Source organism: Cydia fagiglandana, chromosome 11 (assembly GCF_963556715.1).
Source record: "Cydia fagiglandana chromosome 11, ilCydFagi1.1, whole genome shotgun sequence".
NCBI classification, from domain to species: domain Eukaryota; kingdom Metazoa; phylum Arthropoda; class Insecta; order Lepidoptera; family Tortricidae; genus Cydia; species Cydia fagiglandana.
Window position 1 is genome coordinate 859,682 of NC_085942.1, and position 19,361 is coordinate 879,042.

The window sequence follows — 19,361 nt, forward strand, 5'->3', positions numbered from 1 at the left end:
TTCCTAGCTTAAAATAAAACTTGAACCCCATACAAACTTTCATCCCCTTTTTAACCCCCTTAGGGGTTGAATTTCTCAAAATCGCTTCTTATCTCTTGTACACTTTATAAATGTAATCTAGTGTGCAAATTTCAACTTTCTATCTTTTGTAGTTTCGGCTCCGCGTAGCAAAAATCTCCAACCAAATTTTTCACCTTTTTACGTTTTTCTTGTAAAATTACTATGAAATTGAAAAAACAAATATCAGCAATGAATTCTACGTCTTTGGTTTATACGAAAATGATACCAAACTTGCCCTAGTACCCACCAGGATCAGAGTAGATTTTTTTTAAAGATGACGGATGGCGGCCGTCTTTGTACCCCACCCTCCCCCCCACTTCACGCTAGAAATGCTTAGAATTACTCAAATATCAGATGTGATGAAGCTCATAGCTTAATAAAAATTTTTTGGGTCATGTATGGCAGCGTTACATAACTGACTCCAGTATAAGAAATGTAGGTACCTATGGTGTTTTAATTATAGGATACGGCGATTAAAATTAGTTTTTATTTGACACTCGTTTTTTTAATGTAGATGATGACAATGATTTTGAGGGTCAAAGACTTGAACCTTACTAGTAATAGTCGTAATTTACCTCAAAGTTATATGAAATCAACTAATCAAAATTATAAACGAAACGCTACTTAATGTCTCCCTGTCGCACTAATATGGAAGAGCGATAGAGTGAGATTGTAGTTTCATTCGCTACGGCGCAAACGATTGACTGACACAAATTCCTTAATTTTTGGGAATTGAAGAGTTAACATTGGTTATACTGCAATATGACGCAGACTCTTGTATTTACCATCATTCTCTCTTGTTTCAGATTGCGCGTTACACATAAAAGGGGCGCGCGGGCGCGTCCACTCCGGGCAGCTCCCGCGCACGCACGGCTGCCGGCTCCTCCCGCCGCCCCCCACCCCCGGCCACGCCCTCCTCCTCGAGCTGCATAAGCTCAACGTCCCCTGTTCCACCGGCTTCATCCGCTTCGCCCCCAACACACCACCCTTATGCGGAAAGCTCGAACAAATCCCATCGCCGAACAGAAAATTCATATACCACGACTCCAAGAACTCTGTTGACCTCCACGGCCGACCTACGTTCGCCGTCGCCTACCGTCTAGTCGACCATTGTCACGATGTGTTGCTGACGGAGAGGAACGGCTCGTTCGAAGTCGGACCCACAGTCAAACTCTTCTGCTCCTACAAAATCCATCTTCCTTACGGAAACAAAGTCGCGTTACGCTTACAAATGGGCACGGGACCAATCGCGGCTAAACATGACTCGTCTAATATAATCCAGGAGGATTATCAAGAGTTCTGCAAAGGAATGGAGCTGAATTTAGAAGACGGCGATTCTAGATGGAAGCATTGTTCGCAGCCTAATGATCCGCTGCGCTCAGTTCAAATTATTTCTGAAGGAAACTCAGTAAGACTCAACATCAGTATCTTAGCTAAACGAAATTCCTCAGCTATGTGGTTAAAAGCGTGGTGGATGGATAAAGGTGTAGAGGAAGTGGTTGGGCACTGCGACTACGGGTGGGTGGTGTCTGATGACTTCTGCGTGACGGCGGTGCGGGAGGCGAAGCGGGCGTGGAGGCAGGCCGAGGCGGAGTGTGTGCGGCTGGGCGGCCATCTGGCTAGCGTGCTGAATGAGAGGCAACAGCATATTTTGGACCAACTCCTCATAAATGCGTGAGCATCCTTCCACTTTAAGCTCTTTTCTGTGTTTGATCCTCCTGACCGACTCTTTATAGGGTCCATGCACTGATTAACAATTCGCCGGACAATATCAGCCTGTCAGTTGTTCGGAACTGTCACCTTATGCGTTTAGCTGACAGGCTGATATCGTCCGGCGAACTGGTAATCTGTTGTGTTGTTGTTAACTTTTTGCATTTTTTTACTAGAACGGTTTTTTCTGCACTCAACGTTTTACCTCGTCTGAAAAAATCCTAAATATTAAAACTTAATCAATTTCCAAGATTCAGAGCGTATTTTACACTAAGTACTAAACTTTAAATCGAATTTAAATATGATTCAAAATAGCCAAGTTGCTGAAAGTAAATTAAACTTGGTTATCTAGATAACATGAACAACGAACTTTGGATTTGGAACATAATAACGTCGGCCATATTTGAGAACTTGCCAACAATTTTACTAATCTGAAATTAATCTACTCAAGGGACGTGAATCAACAGTTCATGAATTCAATATGCATAACTAAATTTATTTTAAAAAGTTGGATCATAGTAATGGTTGAGTTTTTAAATGTCAGTGTACCTACCTACCTAAGCTTATTTTGAAAATCAATCTACACTGTATGATAAACTTTTCCCTTGATTAAATTTGCAGTAAATTTCCATGACGACCATAACAAATAGCATTCCAGGCGATAACTCTTAAAGTGGTAAAAGGCAATGTGTAATGAACCCCTGTGGACGTCAGCTGCCGCTCTGTTCGTGGCTTGAGGAACTATTGACTGTCATTTCTGACATTTACTGCTTCAAAGCCATGAGTCCCATATATATATTTGATCCTTAAGACAAACCGGATCGACTGACATTTAAAAACTTGTCATTATTAACACTTTCAGTGCCGGGCGCCCCGTTTCCAGTACGAATTTAACACACATACGTGTTGTTGGCAGTCTGCCGTACTCGAACTTCAAGATATTCACAAGAGACGACACGTACTAGATCCATTCTAGATACGTTATAGTTTAGATATCAACTAGTTCTCTTTTGCAGCGCAATTCGGGCAACCAATGTCACTTTTACGTTAGATAGAGTAAAATATCTATTAGATGTGAATTGGATCTCTAAGTCATATCCTGTGGAAATCGTTCAAGAGTATCTCCAGAATCGCGCAAATGTCAAATTTGACAGGTTAGATCTTAAACATATCGTTATCGTATCTTGGTGATATCTAAAAGATATCTAATAGATATCTATATCAAAATCCGAATCGCGCCCAGTGAATGTGTTAACCATGTCATGTTTGCAGGCCCGGCGCGGGGGTGGATGACGTGTACTGGATCGGAGCCACTGACGCGATCCATGAGGGCGAGTTCCGGTGGTCCGACGGCCTGCCCTTCTCCTACTCACGTGAGTACCTGACCCTTTTATCTTATCTTTAAGAGCCAGCAGGAGAGTGGTCATTTCTCCATACAAACGTACTCGACTGTTTCCTCCGTGGGTTTTGATACTAGAGCAATAATTTTTTCAACACAGATTAATATTGTCAATATCTGTGTCGGACCGTTTTGCTTTTTTTGATATTTTTGTTTTTTTAAGGCGCTAGAGCCCTTCAAAAATGGCTCATTGACAATGCCTTAATGACAGGCGTAGTACTTATTCAAGAGGCGTGATATCAATTAACCAAAAAAGCAAAACGGTCCGACACAGATAATTTCATAATCATTTCGATTTCCAAATTAGGCTACGATTGGTCAAGTTTTAGAGGAGGCAACAGTCGAGTACGAAACTTCGATTTTTGAGATTTTTACGCAGGATTTTTCGCCTTGTCCTTATCGCACTAGTTTTAGGAGCCGCTTCCGTTAGCGAGACGGGTATATTTACCTAAAATATTAAAAACTCAGCTCCTGTTTTGTCTTAATCTGTAGCCACGGAAATAACTGACGCAGAACTCCACCATTTTGCAGAGGGGACATTTTGCGATCCGTTAGAACATACATACGGAGCTGGAGTGTAGGTTAGAACCGGTGGTAGTTTATGACATTCAAGTTCATTGTAATAACTAATAGGTATACCTAAATAAGAGATCAGATACCTAAAGATTTTCATTTAATAAGAATATGCGTAGTTGAGATCTTCAAATTCTCTTCTTTTTTGTTTTTACGTTCCAAGGGTAACGAGGCCCACAGATTAGCAGTTCGCCGGACGATATCAACTTAACAGTTGTTCGGAGCTGTCAAATTTTGCGTTTAACTGACAGGCTGATATCGCCCGGTGAACTGGTAATCAGTAGGCCCCTTAAACAGTCAGTCTTTCTACGCACCAGAGAATACTCCGGTTTTTCCACACTAATCTCCTGTATACAGAATATTAAGATCAGAATGGTTACAACTAGGAATCTCACTATAAGGTGAAGAAAAACATTATTTGAATGAATATTATATAAACTGGAAATCCGTCAGTTATCGAATTGCTAACCCTGGTACGGTCGTAATAATTATGATTCCGATTTGCATATTTCGCAAACTTGGCTGTTTATCTTGACGGCTTATTGTTTCATAGATGATTTAAGCATGGATTGGGCTAATAAACTGCAAATTTTAGTGATACCAGTAGCTCTACTATGAGTTCCGTGAATGACAGTCGATAGGGAGAAAGTTAAGGAAAATGTATGGAGTAATTGTACAGTGCCTCTACCGGTCACGTAAAGAACTAAAAATTTCAATTTGTACCATGAGTTACAAACGTTTTTACGCGAGTTTTCCATACTTGCCTAACTTCACACCTAAAACGCTCTCTTTCTAATTATATAATGAAAACTGAGCCAGAATTATTCTGCGTAAATACTTTACGCGAGTAAACGTGACAGATGTTATGGAAAAATACGTGCGTTTCCAACGTGACATTTCTGTCAACTTGTAAACACAACAAATACGCAGATTTTTCACGAATATTAATGCAATTTTCAACGTAATATGTATAAATTTATAACAGTATGTGAACTTCAAGCAAAACTTTAAGGGATAAATCAATTAATAGTTCGATAAAAGGCTGATTTAGTACAAAGGTAATGAGTTATACTTGACATAATATTTTCCTATCTCTACTCCTACATTTGCGAAAATCACATTGCTTACGAGCAGTTTTTGGTTTTAGGCAAGAAGCTGATTGAAAACAACATTTCCATGAAAACCCGGATTGCATCATGTATGCATGCGTATGCATGTAGAAGTTACATATGTATTAATAATTAAGGCTCAATACAAGGAACGGTACATAGACATGTTGCTGTTTTTGTTGCTGGGTGCACATAACACATAGTAAGAACATACCGCAAGACCTATTATAATATTTACACAAGAATTGCTACGTATTTTATTAAGCATTATTATCTTAAATAAAATAAAACATACAAATGTTCTGTGAGTTTATTTTATTTTTCTTTAAGTACTAAGTAAGTATTATTTTATTTTCCGTTGTTCAAATTATTGTGTTTGGTACCTAGGTAATCGTTTTTCATGTAAACTTGGTAACAGGAAATATAAAACTTTCTTCAAAAACTTTTGCTGGTGGTTCAGAATCTGAAAATTTAAATAAGATTTAAACACATTTATTGCCAAAAACCCGCTGCGTGGGTTCATTTTGTATTGGAAATGGGGCGCTTGGCACTGAAATATACTCGAGATCATATAGGTACTATAAAATTAAGATCGCTATTAAGGTCATACGTAGGGTCTGTGCGGAAAGAGAAGAGTCGTAGGTATAATGTATGGGCTCCCCTAAATTTTACGACTCTTCTCTTTCCGCACACTCTATTAGATAATGTTACTTAGCAGTAGGAGACGGCCGCTGTCATGATGCGGACTGAAGCGGACCATTATAATACATACTTACCTATTTTAATATTTTAAGATTTCTTCTCATGTGTGTACTATTTTCGTCATAGGTAATAAATATGTAGCCAAAAGTAGCCTGTATAATCGCGCCGTATAATGCTTCCTATTTTTTAACACGCAAAGTCATAATTTTAACTCGATTATTAATGATGTTTACGTAATTATCATATTTTGCAATTTTTGTCTTGAATACAATATATTTTAATTTATACATTGTTTACTAACATTGATGTGTTTATTATTTTCGTAACTATGGCAACGTCAAATCTTTAAAAACTTGTAGAATGAAGGTCAGTAACATAGTGACAAAATTGGTCTTAGAACATTTAATAACTGGAGTGGCCATTGAGTGCTTACTGTTAGGATTTAGGATTAGGGTTCCAAGCAGGAAAGAAAAGCTTGTTTTAACACCATATAGGTAATGTTTATTAATCTCAAGCAAGACTACATAGTAATGGCGTCTCATACGAGAAGAAAGAACACCTACATTTGTTTTATATTGACAACCGAATAAATCAAATATCTTGGTCGTAGTAGTCTCGAAGGTATACTCTTTATTTTTTTGTTGACATTATTACTTACCCCTCTGCCGAAAAACTTGCACAATTGTGCAAACTTTTGTATAGACTGACATGGCTATTTGTACGTTACGTACAAATCATGTAGAAATAGCAATACATTTGACAGTTTTGTAAAGAAAATGACAGCGATGACATCTCCCTTCTAAATGCTCTTAGTGGATGGTAGAGGTAAGGAATACTCCATGTAATTAATAATGAAAAAGTGTCCGTCAAAAACCTTAAGAGGGAAGTATACTACGTAATCGTCCATACAAAAAGAGAAAACGTTTTTCCACTTGTAAATACGAGTATCTTCCATTCTCCATGATTTTTAGTACGGTATTGATACAATGAAAAACTAGGTTTATGGGTTTTTTTTTTCGCTACTCCGGAGAGATTTAGAAAAATTATAATAGCTGACAGCGTGCCCAGTTTTTGCAAATATTCTCCCATTAATGAGTTTTCTCATAAAGTCATAAAGGATTCTCCTTACCTCTACCCTCCATATTCACGGCTACCATCAGTACATGTAACATTACTTTCTGTGCATCTCACTTGCACTAATATGCGAGAACGAGATGCATAGATAGTAAATTACGTCGACGTGAGAAAATGTGTCAATTTTGTTATTTAGTTCTTTAGGTGAATCCTAGAGGCGCTGTATAAAACTCCGATATAACTCTTGCTCTGTTTTTAGTACACTTAGAAAGGGACAGCATCGTTTGGAGTGGAGTGAAGTTAGGTACATAAGACCGTAAAGAAATGTAAAACGTGACTCACGGCACGTTTATTCACTGAAAGTAAGTGAAAAATACTCTGCCAACTGATAGTAGAGGCACTAGTCCATTGAAAACTACAATTTACATTTATGATCTTACGATGTAGCTAGCAAGAATTATGACTTAGTTGCACATAGGAATGTACAAATTGCAGAAATTGTAGAAATGTTCTCGGAAATTTCAGAGAAATTACCTGAAAGAAACTTAGAAAGTTCTCTATGAGAATGTTCACATGAGAACATTAACGTTTTGTGTAATATATAATATTACACGCCACATAACAGTAAAGCGGGCAGGCGAAATATTTAAAATGGCATGTGTCTACGTCGGTCTTGACACGATTAGATTGTTTATTAAATTTTAGTTCCAGAGAATATTCTTCATAGAAGTTTCGCAACTTAAGAAACTTCTCATCGGTGCATTGCTAGTTGCACGACAAATAACCCCCTCGTTTACCTTACCACGGTAAATTGAGAATAGACCAATTTTTAAACAAGCAGGTACGCCTGCGAGTGATATGCCGAATTTTATATTAAAGGAAAAAATGAATAAATTTACTTTGTAACGTAGGAGGCGGTAGGGTTGGAGTAGGTTCCGGGTTCAAGTGCTGCCGGCAGCAAACATTTTTCCGTTTTATACTTTAATATAAAATTTGAAATTAAGAATAGTTATCCATTTGAGTGTTATATATAAATAGAGACAGACCAAGGTAACCCTGCACGGCATTGGCAATGACAAAGTGTGGCCATGTCAATTATTTATGAAGTTTATATTGACACTCCCTCAATATGTTTTATTCAAATCGGTGCAAAGTTAACTTAGACAAAGTCTACATACTAATACATAACATATACTCTATAAATAGGCACACAAAATAACAACTTTTCATTGAGTTATAGTATGATTGCATTGAAAAAGTTCTTTGATAATTCACCTCTAAGTAACCTCATCAAACCAAACATATACACGAATAAAACTAACAATAAAACCCAAATAGAGCTTACACAATGCGGGTTCACATAAAAAACTCCTATTCTCGGCTAAAGTCAAACCAATTCGCCGATTGAATACAAACAACATTAATAATGTATGAGATCTTTTGTTTTGCGTTTGATCCAGATCTATGAGTTATTTATGCTGTTTTTCTAGTGCTTTAGCTGATTTGAATTAGTTTGACTGAATAAACTAGGGATTAATCAAGGGTTTTCGCCGAATTGAAATAAGGATTTTGTGATACGATTGGGTTAGCGTTGTACAGTGAAACCTGGTTAAGTGGGACCTGGATAAGTGAGAAACCTCTATAGCTGGGACTCATGGTGCGGTCCCGACACTTTAGCACTGAATTACCTCTGTTACTGAGAAAAAACGAACCTCTATAACTGGGATTCGTTATTGTGATTTTATAGTCACATTTACCTCTATAACTGAGACAGAGAGTGTATTTTACCTCTTTTACTGAGACTATATTTATAAGATTACATTTTCCTAATTGTTTTTTGGAATTTTATAGGGAATTGACTTCTGTATCTGAGATAACGTCAATCTATGACCTCTCTAACTTGGACTTCATTGAACAATTTCCGTATTCTTACTAACTCTTAGTCAATCCACAAATTCCGCATTTGCCTAATTGTGTCTAAACAACTTCAAGTTTGATTTAGTTAATTTATGTAAGTAGTTAAAACTATCGAAACGAAAGCTGAAATTTTGATAAGTAACACGAAAAAATAAATTTTCATTTATTAAATTTCTAATACGCATTGAAGTCCATATCAAATTTAATTTAATTTTGAAATATCTATCCTCTGGAGAATCATTCAAAATTAATTCAAAGAAATATTTAAACAGACTAAAAAAATATTTAGGGACAAGGATTATTTTACCTTATTTATTTTTAAAGATAATTACTAAATACCCTATTAACCACCTCTGTAACTGAAATATACTCTATTCTCGCCTCTATTAATAGAACCCTCTGTAAATGAGACAGAAATTTATTTGTACCTGGCTAACTGGGAGCCTGGGTAAGTGGAAAACCTCTTTAAGTGAGACAAATTTGCTCGCCCCTTGAGATCTCACTTATCCAGGTTTCACTGTATATGTATGTAGTATGTTAACTGTACCCTGTTTTCATTCGATAGCGTGAAGTGATATACGCAGGATATACGCGATTGCGTTAAGTATCATTTTGTATGGTATTTTGCATACAATGACGTCTTAGATGATAAACTTAAAAAAAAATAAAGTCTTTATTTGTAGGGAACATTTCATTTTAATTATCAAGTATCAGATGTATTATTGTACTTTAAACAATTGTTACAAATATTTATTCCTGAACAATGAGACTGATGCAAACCAAACTTCTTTTGTAAACTTGATAAAATTAAAATTTAATCAATTTATTTCATTCCAAATGCTAGAACGCAAACTACTATATTATTGTTTTATTGCAATATTCGGGTTAATGAAACCATTAGAGTTTTGCAAAGATGTCTAGACTCGCCGGCGACTACTTTTTATTTCATTTGTATGCTCTTTCGTGTTTTGTTATTTTACTTGGCTATAATATTATGCATCATTTTTTAAGAGACGAAAATAGAAGGAAACAAAAAGAAATGGAGCGCCGCGCGAAACTTGCTACGCGGGGTTTCTACCTTTTATATCAATTCATCTTTTAACTTGGAGTAATTTACTGCCGTATTCGAACTCCAAGATATTCACGAGAGACGATACGTACTAGATCCATTCTATCTATATATATATACAGGGCGTCCCACGGCGATGCCACATGGAGGGAAAGTACCTTAAATATCATAGATAGCATATTTTGCTGAAAGAAGACTTCATTTTATTTTTAAAACTTAGTTAAATTGCATTCATACTTTTTTAATTTTTTTTGAAAAAAAATGTATGGAAAAAAATTATAGCGTCATTGGAGGAAAAGTACCTTAATTATTGTAAATGAACATCTTACTGAAAGAAGACATTATTTCGATTTAAAAAAACAAATTGAATTGCATTTTAAATAATTTCATGGTTAAACCGGGAATCGAACCCGCTACACGAGAAAAAAAATACCTTGTAGCTTTGTCATACCGATCGAAAGGCTTCAATGTGAGAATTAGTTTTTTGGTACAAGGTATTTTTTTTTCTCGTGTAGCGGGTTCGATTCCCGGTTTAACCATGAAATTATTTAAAATGCAATTCAACTTGTTTTTTAAATCGAAATAATGTCTTCTTTCAGTAAGATGTTCATTTACAATAATTAAGGTACTTTTCCTCCAATGACGCGATAATTTTTTTCCATACATTTTTTTTCACAAAAAAAATTAAAAAAGTATGAATGCAATTTAACTAAGTTTTAAAAATAAAATGAAGTCTTCTTTCAGCAAAATATGCTATCTATGATATTTAAGATACTTTCCCTCCATGTGGCATCGCCGTGGGACGCCCTGTATATATATATACTTCTCTTTTGCAGCGCAATTCGGGCAACCAATGTCACTTTTACGTTAGATAGCATAAGATATCTATTAGATGTGAATTGGATCTCTAAGTCATATCCTGAGGAAATCGTTCAAGAGTATCTCCAGAATCGCGCAAATGTCAAATTTGACAGGTTAGACCTTAAACATATCGTTATCGTATCTTGGTGATGTCTAAAAGATATCTATTTCAAAATCTGAATCGGGCCCTTATGCTGTTTAGAAATTGCTACCCTATATTTAAGATGCATGCTGCATGCGATCAAAAAATGTGTACATCTGCACTCGTGGGTAAATTATAGGGAAACCTGTACATAATTTAACACATTAACTGTACCTATGTTTTCACAAATAAAAAACATTCTGATTCTGATTTATCTGAAAATATACCCTCTTTTTATCGTGCTCGTCAGATAATTCTGCTATAACACTATTTTATAGGTACTAAAAACTATTTTATACGTACATACTGCTATTGCTATGGTAATAGTATACAGGGTAACGATATACCTACAACTGGTAATAAATGAAGATTAGACGTAAGTATTTTCCTGTATTTTTTCTACGGAGCCAACTGAAACCTACTAAGGATTTGGATGAAATTTGCCCTTGAAAATATAATCTAGTTTCCGTATGATTTTTTTTCATACCATTTACTTTTGTGAAAAAGTGTAACATTTAAATAAAAAAAAAACTGCATATTTCCGCCAGCCCCCTATTAGCTATGTGAACTTAGCGTTAGGGCCAATACAGACGGACTCCAACCCGACCGCTGTATGGGAACTGCACACCGACTGCACGCCAACTGCAACGTCGGCAGTTCCCAGACTAGTTGCCGTCGGGTTGCAGTCCGTCTGTACAGTCACCTGCAATAATATGTTACTCTGCGAAGGCCACAAAAATATGTGACACGCTCTTATGGCTCTACAAATAAGATCGTGTCAGATATTTTTGCGGCCTTCTTGTGTAACATATTATTGTAGGTGACTGTACCAGCCCTAAAAACTCTCACGCTGTGTAATCTAGTATTTATTTCAAGTAATTAACTAAATGCTTGCTTTTCTTACGTAGAATAACATACTTTTAATTGCGTTACAAAAACTACACGTCTATAAATACAACCTTAATTAATAAATTAATTAGGGAACCTTTCTCCATTATCTACGAGCTGTAATTCAATTACAAGTGGTTATCTGTCGCCCTTCAGGGCTCTTACGGTAATTAAAAAACAAATGAGCTTGATAGTCGGTATTTATTCCCTATGAACTATTTTATAGCATAAGTATAGTTTGCTATAACTTTGAATATTAATCTTTAGTGTTCTGTACCCTGTCTGTCATATAGAAAACTAGCGACCCATTCCGGCTTCGCACGGGTTAGCAAATTAGGGGAGAGCGGGGTAAGACGGCGTGGCGGGTAAAACGGGGTAGGGGCTTTATTTGGCAATACGACTGACCAACCAGAATCCCGTTAGTGCATGACGATGCGTCGCCATCATGGTAATCAGTTCGCACAGTGACCGGCTAGACAAAAGGTGTCGTTAATTATTTATTTGCAATAAACGTAATTTGTCATATTCCTTATCATTTTTATGTTTTATTTGGTTTGTGTTTGTTGCCTTAATATAACCAGCACAAATACCTTAAGTACCCCATCATACCCCCCTCTCCCCTATACACCTAAACCTTCCTTAAAAACCACTCTATTGATACGTGAAAACCGCATGAAAATTGGTTCAGTAGTTTATGAGTTTATCGCGAACATACAAACACACAAACAGACAAACGCGGCGAGGACTTTGTTTTATAAGATGTAGTGATTTAAACTAGATATACCTACTCGTATCTATCGTCATATTTACGAGCAGCGGCGTGAAATAGTTATTTGTTTTACAAGGGGAAACGATTTTGTTTAACTGCTCGTGCTAATATTGATACCCGAGCAAGCGAATGATTCCAAAATTGAACCACGAGCGTAGCGAGTGGGTCGAAAAATGGGATCTTGAGTGTTGCGAGGGCGAGGGAGAGTGAAACACAAAATTTTGTACCACACCGCGCGGTAAAATACTAACAAAATCAAATCCAAATGAACGTTATTAAATATTTATTATTCAAAAATGTTAAAAGTCTATTCTACCAGCCGACATAAGGAAACAACTCAAAATTTGCCCCACATGCGGATAAAATGCAACTTTCTCGTCAGTTTTTGAATAGTCAGGAGAGCCTTTACCAGCTGGTGTGGTGAAAAAGATTTTACTTCAGAGTAATTTAATTTAAAATATTTGTTGCCAGACTAAAGTTGCATTCAAAGCCAAGTGAAACATCAGTAGCTGTATAAAAAATGATAGGGCTCCCTACTCGTCACAAGTAGCTCTCCGAAGACAAAGCCACTCTTGAGGAGGAGGGCTTTGAGCATTCCCCCATTTGATAACCCAAGATACTGACGGCTTATTATTGCTTTATATACTAGCTCATTTTAAGGATTCTGTACCTCAAAAGGAAAAACGGGAACTTATAGGATCACTCGTGCGTCTGTCTGTCTGTCTGACCATTCCCCCCTTTATTTCCGAAACTACTAAGTCTAAAATTTTGAAAAAATATACACAAAATAGTTCTTTACCTATGACAGGAAAACCTATTAAAAAAGTGCAGTCAAGCGTGAGTCAGACATTTCATCCACGTTCCACGTGCATACATCTGATTTTCCTAAATTGTGTAAATACATTATGTATTCTGTAATTTGATGTGTACAGTGATTTGGTTTCGACTGTAATGCTGTATATTATGTTTTCAAATAAATAAATAAATAAAATAAATACATTGTTAAAAATTGGGTAATGTAAGACCGGTTTTTTTTGTATTGGAAAGAAGGTAAACAATCTTGACGTGTCTTATTAATGAAAAACACTTTTGAAAAATAAGTCACGGAGAATATGTAACAATTATGAATCATATACGATTATTTACATTATTTTTCTTTCATAAGTTATAGTTACTGATTTTTAAAAAGCGTTTTTCAATTAAAATACGTCAAGATCGCGTAGTTTTTTTTTTCTAATTAACGAACTATAGACGGGTCAAACACAAATAGTATTCATGTCTATCCTGTACTACACATACGACGCAAAAGGGCTATAAAGGTAATGTATTTCAATCTACTTCTTAGGTCGCCCGTATTGGATTTACACACTGTATAAGCTTTTTAAATTTAATTTTGCACTTCAAATTTCGCGAATACTTGTGTGTTAATAAAATAACGGTAAAACTACTAAAAAACAAAGAAATCTCTTAAAGGGAAACGTTCGCCTTTGTACTGCCTATCCTGTGCCATAAATTTGTGTTTTGTACAATAAAGAGTTTATACATACAAACATACATACACACATACATACTACGTACATTTAATCTCCCCTTAATCTTTTCTATCGGTTTTTACCCACTCTAGCCTTTCACATTACTATCTAGAAAATAAAACAAAGGCCATGAACTCAAAGTCCATTAAGCGGTAATCACGGGGCCATCTTCAGCGGGAACTAGAAAATGCACTTCATTATATCGAGAACGAGGAAGTAAGTGCACTATACAGGGTGATGCAGGAGACATGAGCAGGATTAACACTGCGCATTTCGTAAATTATAAGCAACTGCTTCGTATAAGTATTAGTGAGGTTAACGTGAATTTTCTAGTCGCGTTGAAAAAAAAAGTTATTAATTTATTTACGACATGCATGGTCACCCTAAAATTAGAATACTAACTACCGATATTCTGTGTCAAATTAAATGTCATCACAGTCTGGTTACTTTTGAAAAGTCGTATCTCACTCAAATTTGACAGTTTATTTTCTTCGTAATCAAAATGCTGTCATTATGGTTAAAGAGGTTTTATGATTATTAATTAGGTTTTGGAGGGTGACTATGATTGTAGAGAATTAAATTTGCCCTCACCAAAAAGTAAAAAAATAGGAAAAAGTGTGGTTGTTTCACCTAAATACGACGGTGATCGATCGATTATCAGTTACTGAGTGTGCAGGATTAGTCCTGCTCGCGTCTCATGAATCACCCTGTATACGTAGAGTTAATTTAAAAAGGCCTTAACTTAGGACTTGGCACTGTATATTGACGAGTCCTGAACCTTATTGCTAAGACAATAAGATCCACTATACTTGAGTTAAACGTCAGTGTTAGTGTTCACCATAAGCGATTATTTCGGTTGCGTGGTCAAAGGGAGCGGTTTGCATTGCAACGTACGTTTGGGACAAGTGGCGTACTAGAAGAGAGGCCTATGCTCAGCAGTGGGCGATAAAGGGCTGATATGATGATGATGATGATGATTATAGGTATGAACATTGACGTATATATCTAAGGACGGGTCTCTCGGGGAACTAAAAATGGTACTAGTTCAGCGGTGTCACTCACGAATTCCAGCCAATCGTGCAGTCTAACGCAACTAGTTGCGACCAATAGCGCGCGTGATGCCAACTCATCAGCCAATCGCGTTGTAGCAGTGTCACACCGCAGTACTGGCCCCTGTCATGCCTCATTATTACTGCCCGTAAGGTCAGTCCCTAGTAGGGATTCCCTACTAGGGACTGACCTTAGGGACTCCCTAGATATCTGTGTCAATGTGTATGAACTTATATACGAAGACCGGCAACGCGCATGTAAATTGTCTGGAGTTGCAGGCGTATATAGGCTACGGAGAGTGCTTACCATCAGGCTTGATTGTCACCGACGTAGTATAAAAAAATCAACCACACGGGATTGTTATTCCATTTAGGGTTCTTGCTAAATTGGTAATTCTATAGCTTAAGTATTGAACAACCAATTTAGCTAGGTCCCTAACTGGCGTAACATTACAATCGCGAAGCGTGATGGTAAATTTAACATCCGCCATACCGTATACTATACATATAAAAAAAAATAATAATAATAAAATAAAAAAAAACAATATTAACAAGAGTTCGAATAATATCCATCATTATGATATTTATAGTATGTATTATATAAATATATGGTAGTTTATATATATTTTATTTATTTATGTAGTTTATATGTATAGTCTGCTTTTTTTTTAATTTTCTCAATAGGTATATTTCTCTCTCTGCACCAATTGTAGATATCTCTGTTTGGCCCTATGGTTGACTGGTAGAGAATGCCATTTGGCATTAAGTCCGCCATTTGTACATTGTTGTATATATTTTGTGCAATAAAGTTTAAATAAATAAATAAATTAAGGGCGACCGAGCTTTAAAAACAAATAAAATCTCAATAACGCGCGTTTTCCCAGAGAAAAGACCTAGATTGATTTTTTGGCCTAGAAAAATCCCATATGTCAAATTTCATCGAAATCGTTAGAGCCGTTTCCGAGATTCCTGAAATTTATATATAAATAAATATACACGAATTGCTCGTTTTAAGGTATAATATTATGTACGTAGGTACATTTTGCATGCGCATACTGATATTCTCAAACTTCCCCCATTTATCTCTCACACAGCCTGCAAATCAATAAATTATAAACTAGCGACAACGCTAACCGCGTTAAGCCTCTCGCTTTGAGGTAATTGAGCTTATTGAGCTTATCAAAGCGTGCTGAGCTTGTACATTGAGTTAGTCTGCGCCAGTTTGAGCTCAAAGTGTAAAGGTACAGTTTGTGTTTATGGTTTATTTTGGGTACAGTCATACTGCCGTATTCGAACTTCAAGATATTCACAAGAGACGACACGTACTAGATCCATTCTAGATACGTTATAGTTTAGATATCAACTAGTTCTCTTTTGCAGCGCAATTCGGGCAACCAATGTCAATTTTACGTTAGATAGAGTAAGATATCTATTAGATGTGAATTGGATCTCTAAGTCATATCCTGTCGAAATCGTTCAAGAGTATCTCCAGAATCGCGCAAATGTCAAATTTGACAGGTTAGATCTTAAACATATCGTTATCGTATCTTGGTGATGTCTAAAAGATGTCTATTTCAAAATCCGAATCGAATATAGTAAGACAAGAGTGCTCACTCCATACATGAGTTTTGGTACCAAAAAGACTATTATTTTCATAGTAACATCCTAGGTACCATCGAGTAGGGGAATTATCAGTACTGCTACTTGTCAATAGATGTAGCACCGACCGGAAAGTCTTACGGCTCGGTCACGACATCGAGCGACTTGCGACGGCGGCAGCGATAACCATAGGTTGGAGTGAAAGGTCCGATCGCTGTGTCACGCTCCAATCTATGGTTATCGCTGCCGCCGTCGCAAGTCGCTCGATGTCGTCCGTTATGTTGTTGAGCATTAGACTTTCCGGTCGGTAATCTATTGTGGCCGTGACCGCTGTGGCCTTTTACGATTAGATTAGTGCATTTAGATGCCTAAACATAGGTATACTATAATAGGTACATGCAGTATCAAAGCACGTAAGCCCATCTATAATCGGATTATTGTATACCTAGTCAAGCAGGACGGCCTAATCCTTAAATAATAATCTAGGTTTATATTGTAGGTTTCGTGTCGTCTCTCTTATTACGGTTACGAGTATCTGCCGTATTCGAACTTCAAGATATTCACAAGAAAAGTCACGTACTAGATCCATTCTAGATACGTTATAGTTTAGATATCAACTAGTTCTCTTTTGCAGCGCAATTCGGGCAACCAATGTCACTTTTACGTTAGATAGAGTAAGATATCTATTAGATGTGGAGTGGAAATCGTTCAAGAGTATCTCCAGGATCGCGCAAATGTCAAATTTGACAGGTTAGATCTTAAACATATCGTTATCGTATCTTGGTGATATCTAATAGATGTCTATTTCAAAATCCGAATCGGGTCCTACATGTTATTTTATTGGCAGCGCCGCTATTGAAGTATATTACAACTTTTTCTTCAATAATCTTTGTGTCACAAAGTGCCGAATGTAACACATCGTATGGAAATGACAGTTAAATATTGACTTCTAAGCGACAGTCAGTAATACTATTTTCACGATAACAAGTTACATAATATTTATGTTACAGGATGGTTCAAAACTACGTTAACAATTTTGATAAAAAAAGATAAAAGATTTTTATTCGTGACGATCACAAAACATGTACGTACATGTACAGACATCAACAGCAAGAAAAGTAGAGAACAATAAGTGTGCATCATTTTGTATTACAAATGACATACGGCTCGATTCTGAAAATGTATTAGATCTCTACTAGACCTCAACAAGTTACGATATGGATAATTTAAAGATATTTGTAAGATAGATATGTCAAATTTGGCATTTCCGCGATTCTGGAGGCCCTCTTGAACGATTTCGACAAGTTATGACTTAGATATCCAAGTCACATCTAGTCGATATCTATAATGTAAATCTAGTTGATCTCTATATCGTTTCTAGATCTTGTGATTATCTCGTTTCCCGAATACGCGTGCTAGACATAATCTGTCAGCCAACAACCAACTGTCCCATTTCGCCGTAATTACCAAAGCGTAAAATTAGTCAAACACGCGTAGTAACAGTAACTTGGCGACCGCCATATTTCTTGTTAACGAGTCAACATATCCTGATGTCATGTAGTGTGGGATCGCTAGGCTGGCAATATTAATGTAATTATGTCAGTTGTGTTGTAATAAGAATTAGGACCACTTAGGCACTGGTCCCACCGCGAGCTAGTAAGCTATGAGCTATCGGCTATAAACACGAACAAAAGATAAGCACTCCCGTGTAAATAAAAGAGACACGGCGATATTTATAGCTCACCGCTGGGCGAGTAACTATAAATATCGCCGTGTCTCTTTTATTTACACGGGAGTGCTTATCTTTTGTTCGTGTTTATAGCCGATAGCTCATAGCTTACTAGCTCGCGGTGGGACCAGTGCCTAAGTAGGACCTACAGGCCAATTTTAATGTACAACACTGGCATTTGAATCATGTTATTTAGTTATCGTGCTTGTATATTCGTAACATAAAGTAATCGTATATTTTAATCACGCCGTTGGCATACAAATACATGGCCTGCCTGATAGTAAGCCGTCACTGTAGCGTATGGACACCTACAACTCAAGGGGTATAGCACGCGCGTTGTCGACTTTTTAAAAGCGTGTATAGATTTTATTTATAGCCCCACACTGAAGCGTCCGCGGGAGGATAGGTATTCCTCTGATTCAGTCCTATCGACGGCGAGCGGTGCGGTAACAGCGGGCCTACCGCGAACCACGTTCGACGTGTTGCCTCCCTGTCACACTTTCGTACGAATTTACAAGTGCGATAAAGAGGCAACACGTGGTTCGCGATAAGCCCTCAGAAAGACCCGTTGGCGTCATGTCAACCAAATCTTCTGAGCTTAGCCAATTGTATGTACAGTCAGCAGCAGAAGTTGCTAAGCGGGCGAAGTGTTCAAAATAATCTTGACGAGACTGTATTGTTAAGATTACAGATAATAAGAACGTGTCAAGGTAATTTTGAACACCTCCCGCATAGCAACTTCTGCTGCTGTACCTCATCATCATCATCATCATCTCAGCCATAAGACGTCCACTGCTGAACATAGGCCTCCCCCGTTTTTGGGGGGTGAATGCCATAATCGCCACGCTTGGCAGGCGGGTTGGCGATCGCAGTCAAGTACACCGAATTTGAGTACTACTGGACGTAGTTTAAGGGCATACCCGGGTCCACGTGGTTTAAGGACATACCCGGGTAATACTGCTGTACCTACAAGCGGTTAATTATACTTATGTGGTCCTGGCTTTTCGCAATCTATTCCCAATAATTTTGAAGTTCAACCGGAAATCCCTCGTGGTCTTTGCGCATAACTTATCTCAAGCACTTGACATTCCTGTCAACATGACACTAACTAATAACATGAAGTTTGTGACACTTCGCGCGTTAATTACCTATCCCTAACCATGTTTGAGTTTAATAATA

General features: G+C 37.1%; 1 protein-coding gene across 1 annotated transcript in view; it reads left to right on the forward strand.

Annotated features, from left to right (window-relative positions):
- The window catches only part of LOC134668629 (uncharacterized), a 347,587-nt gene that overhangs the window by 278,146 nt on the left and 50,080 nt on the right, over positions 1 to 19,361 (forward strand). The window contains exons 5-6 of the mRNA XM_063526069.1: positions 867 to 1,734; positions 3,043 to 3,143. Coding sequence (XP_063382139.1) covers positions 867 to 1,734; positions 3,043 to 3,143 — 969 coding nt within the window. The remainder of the gene's footprint in view (positions 1 to 866; positions 1,735 to 3,042; positions 3,144 to 19,361) is intronic.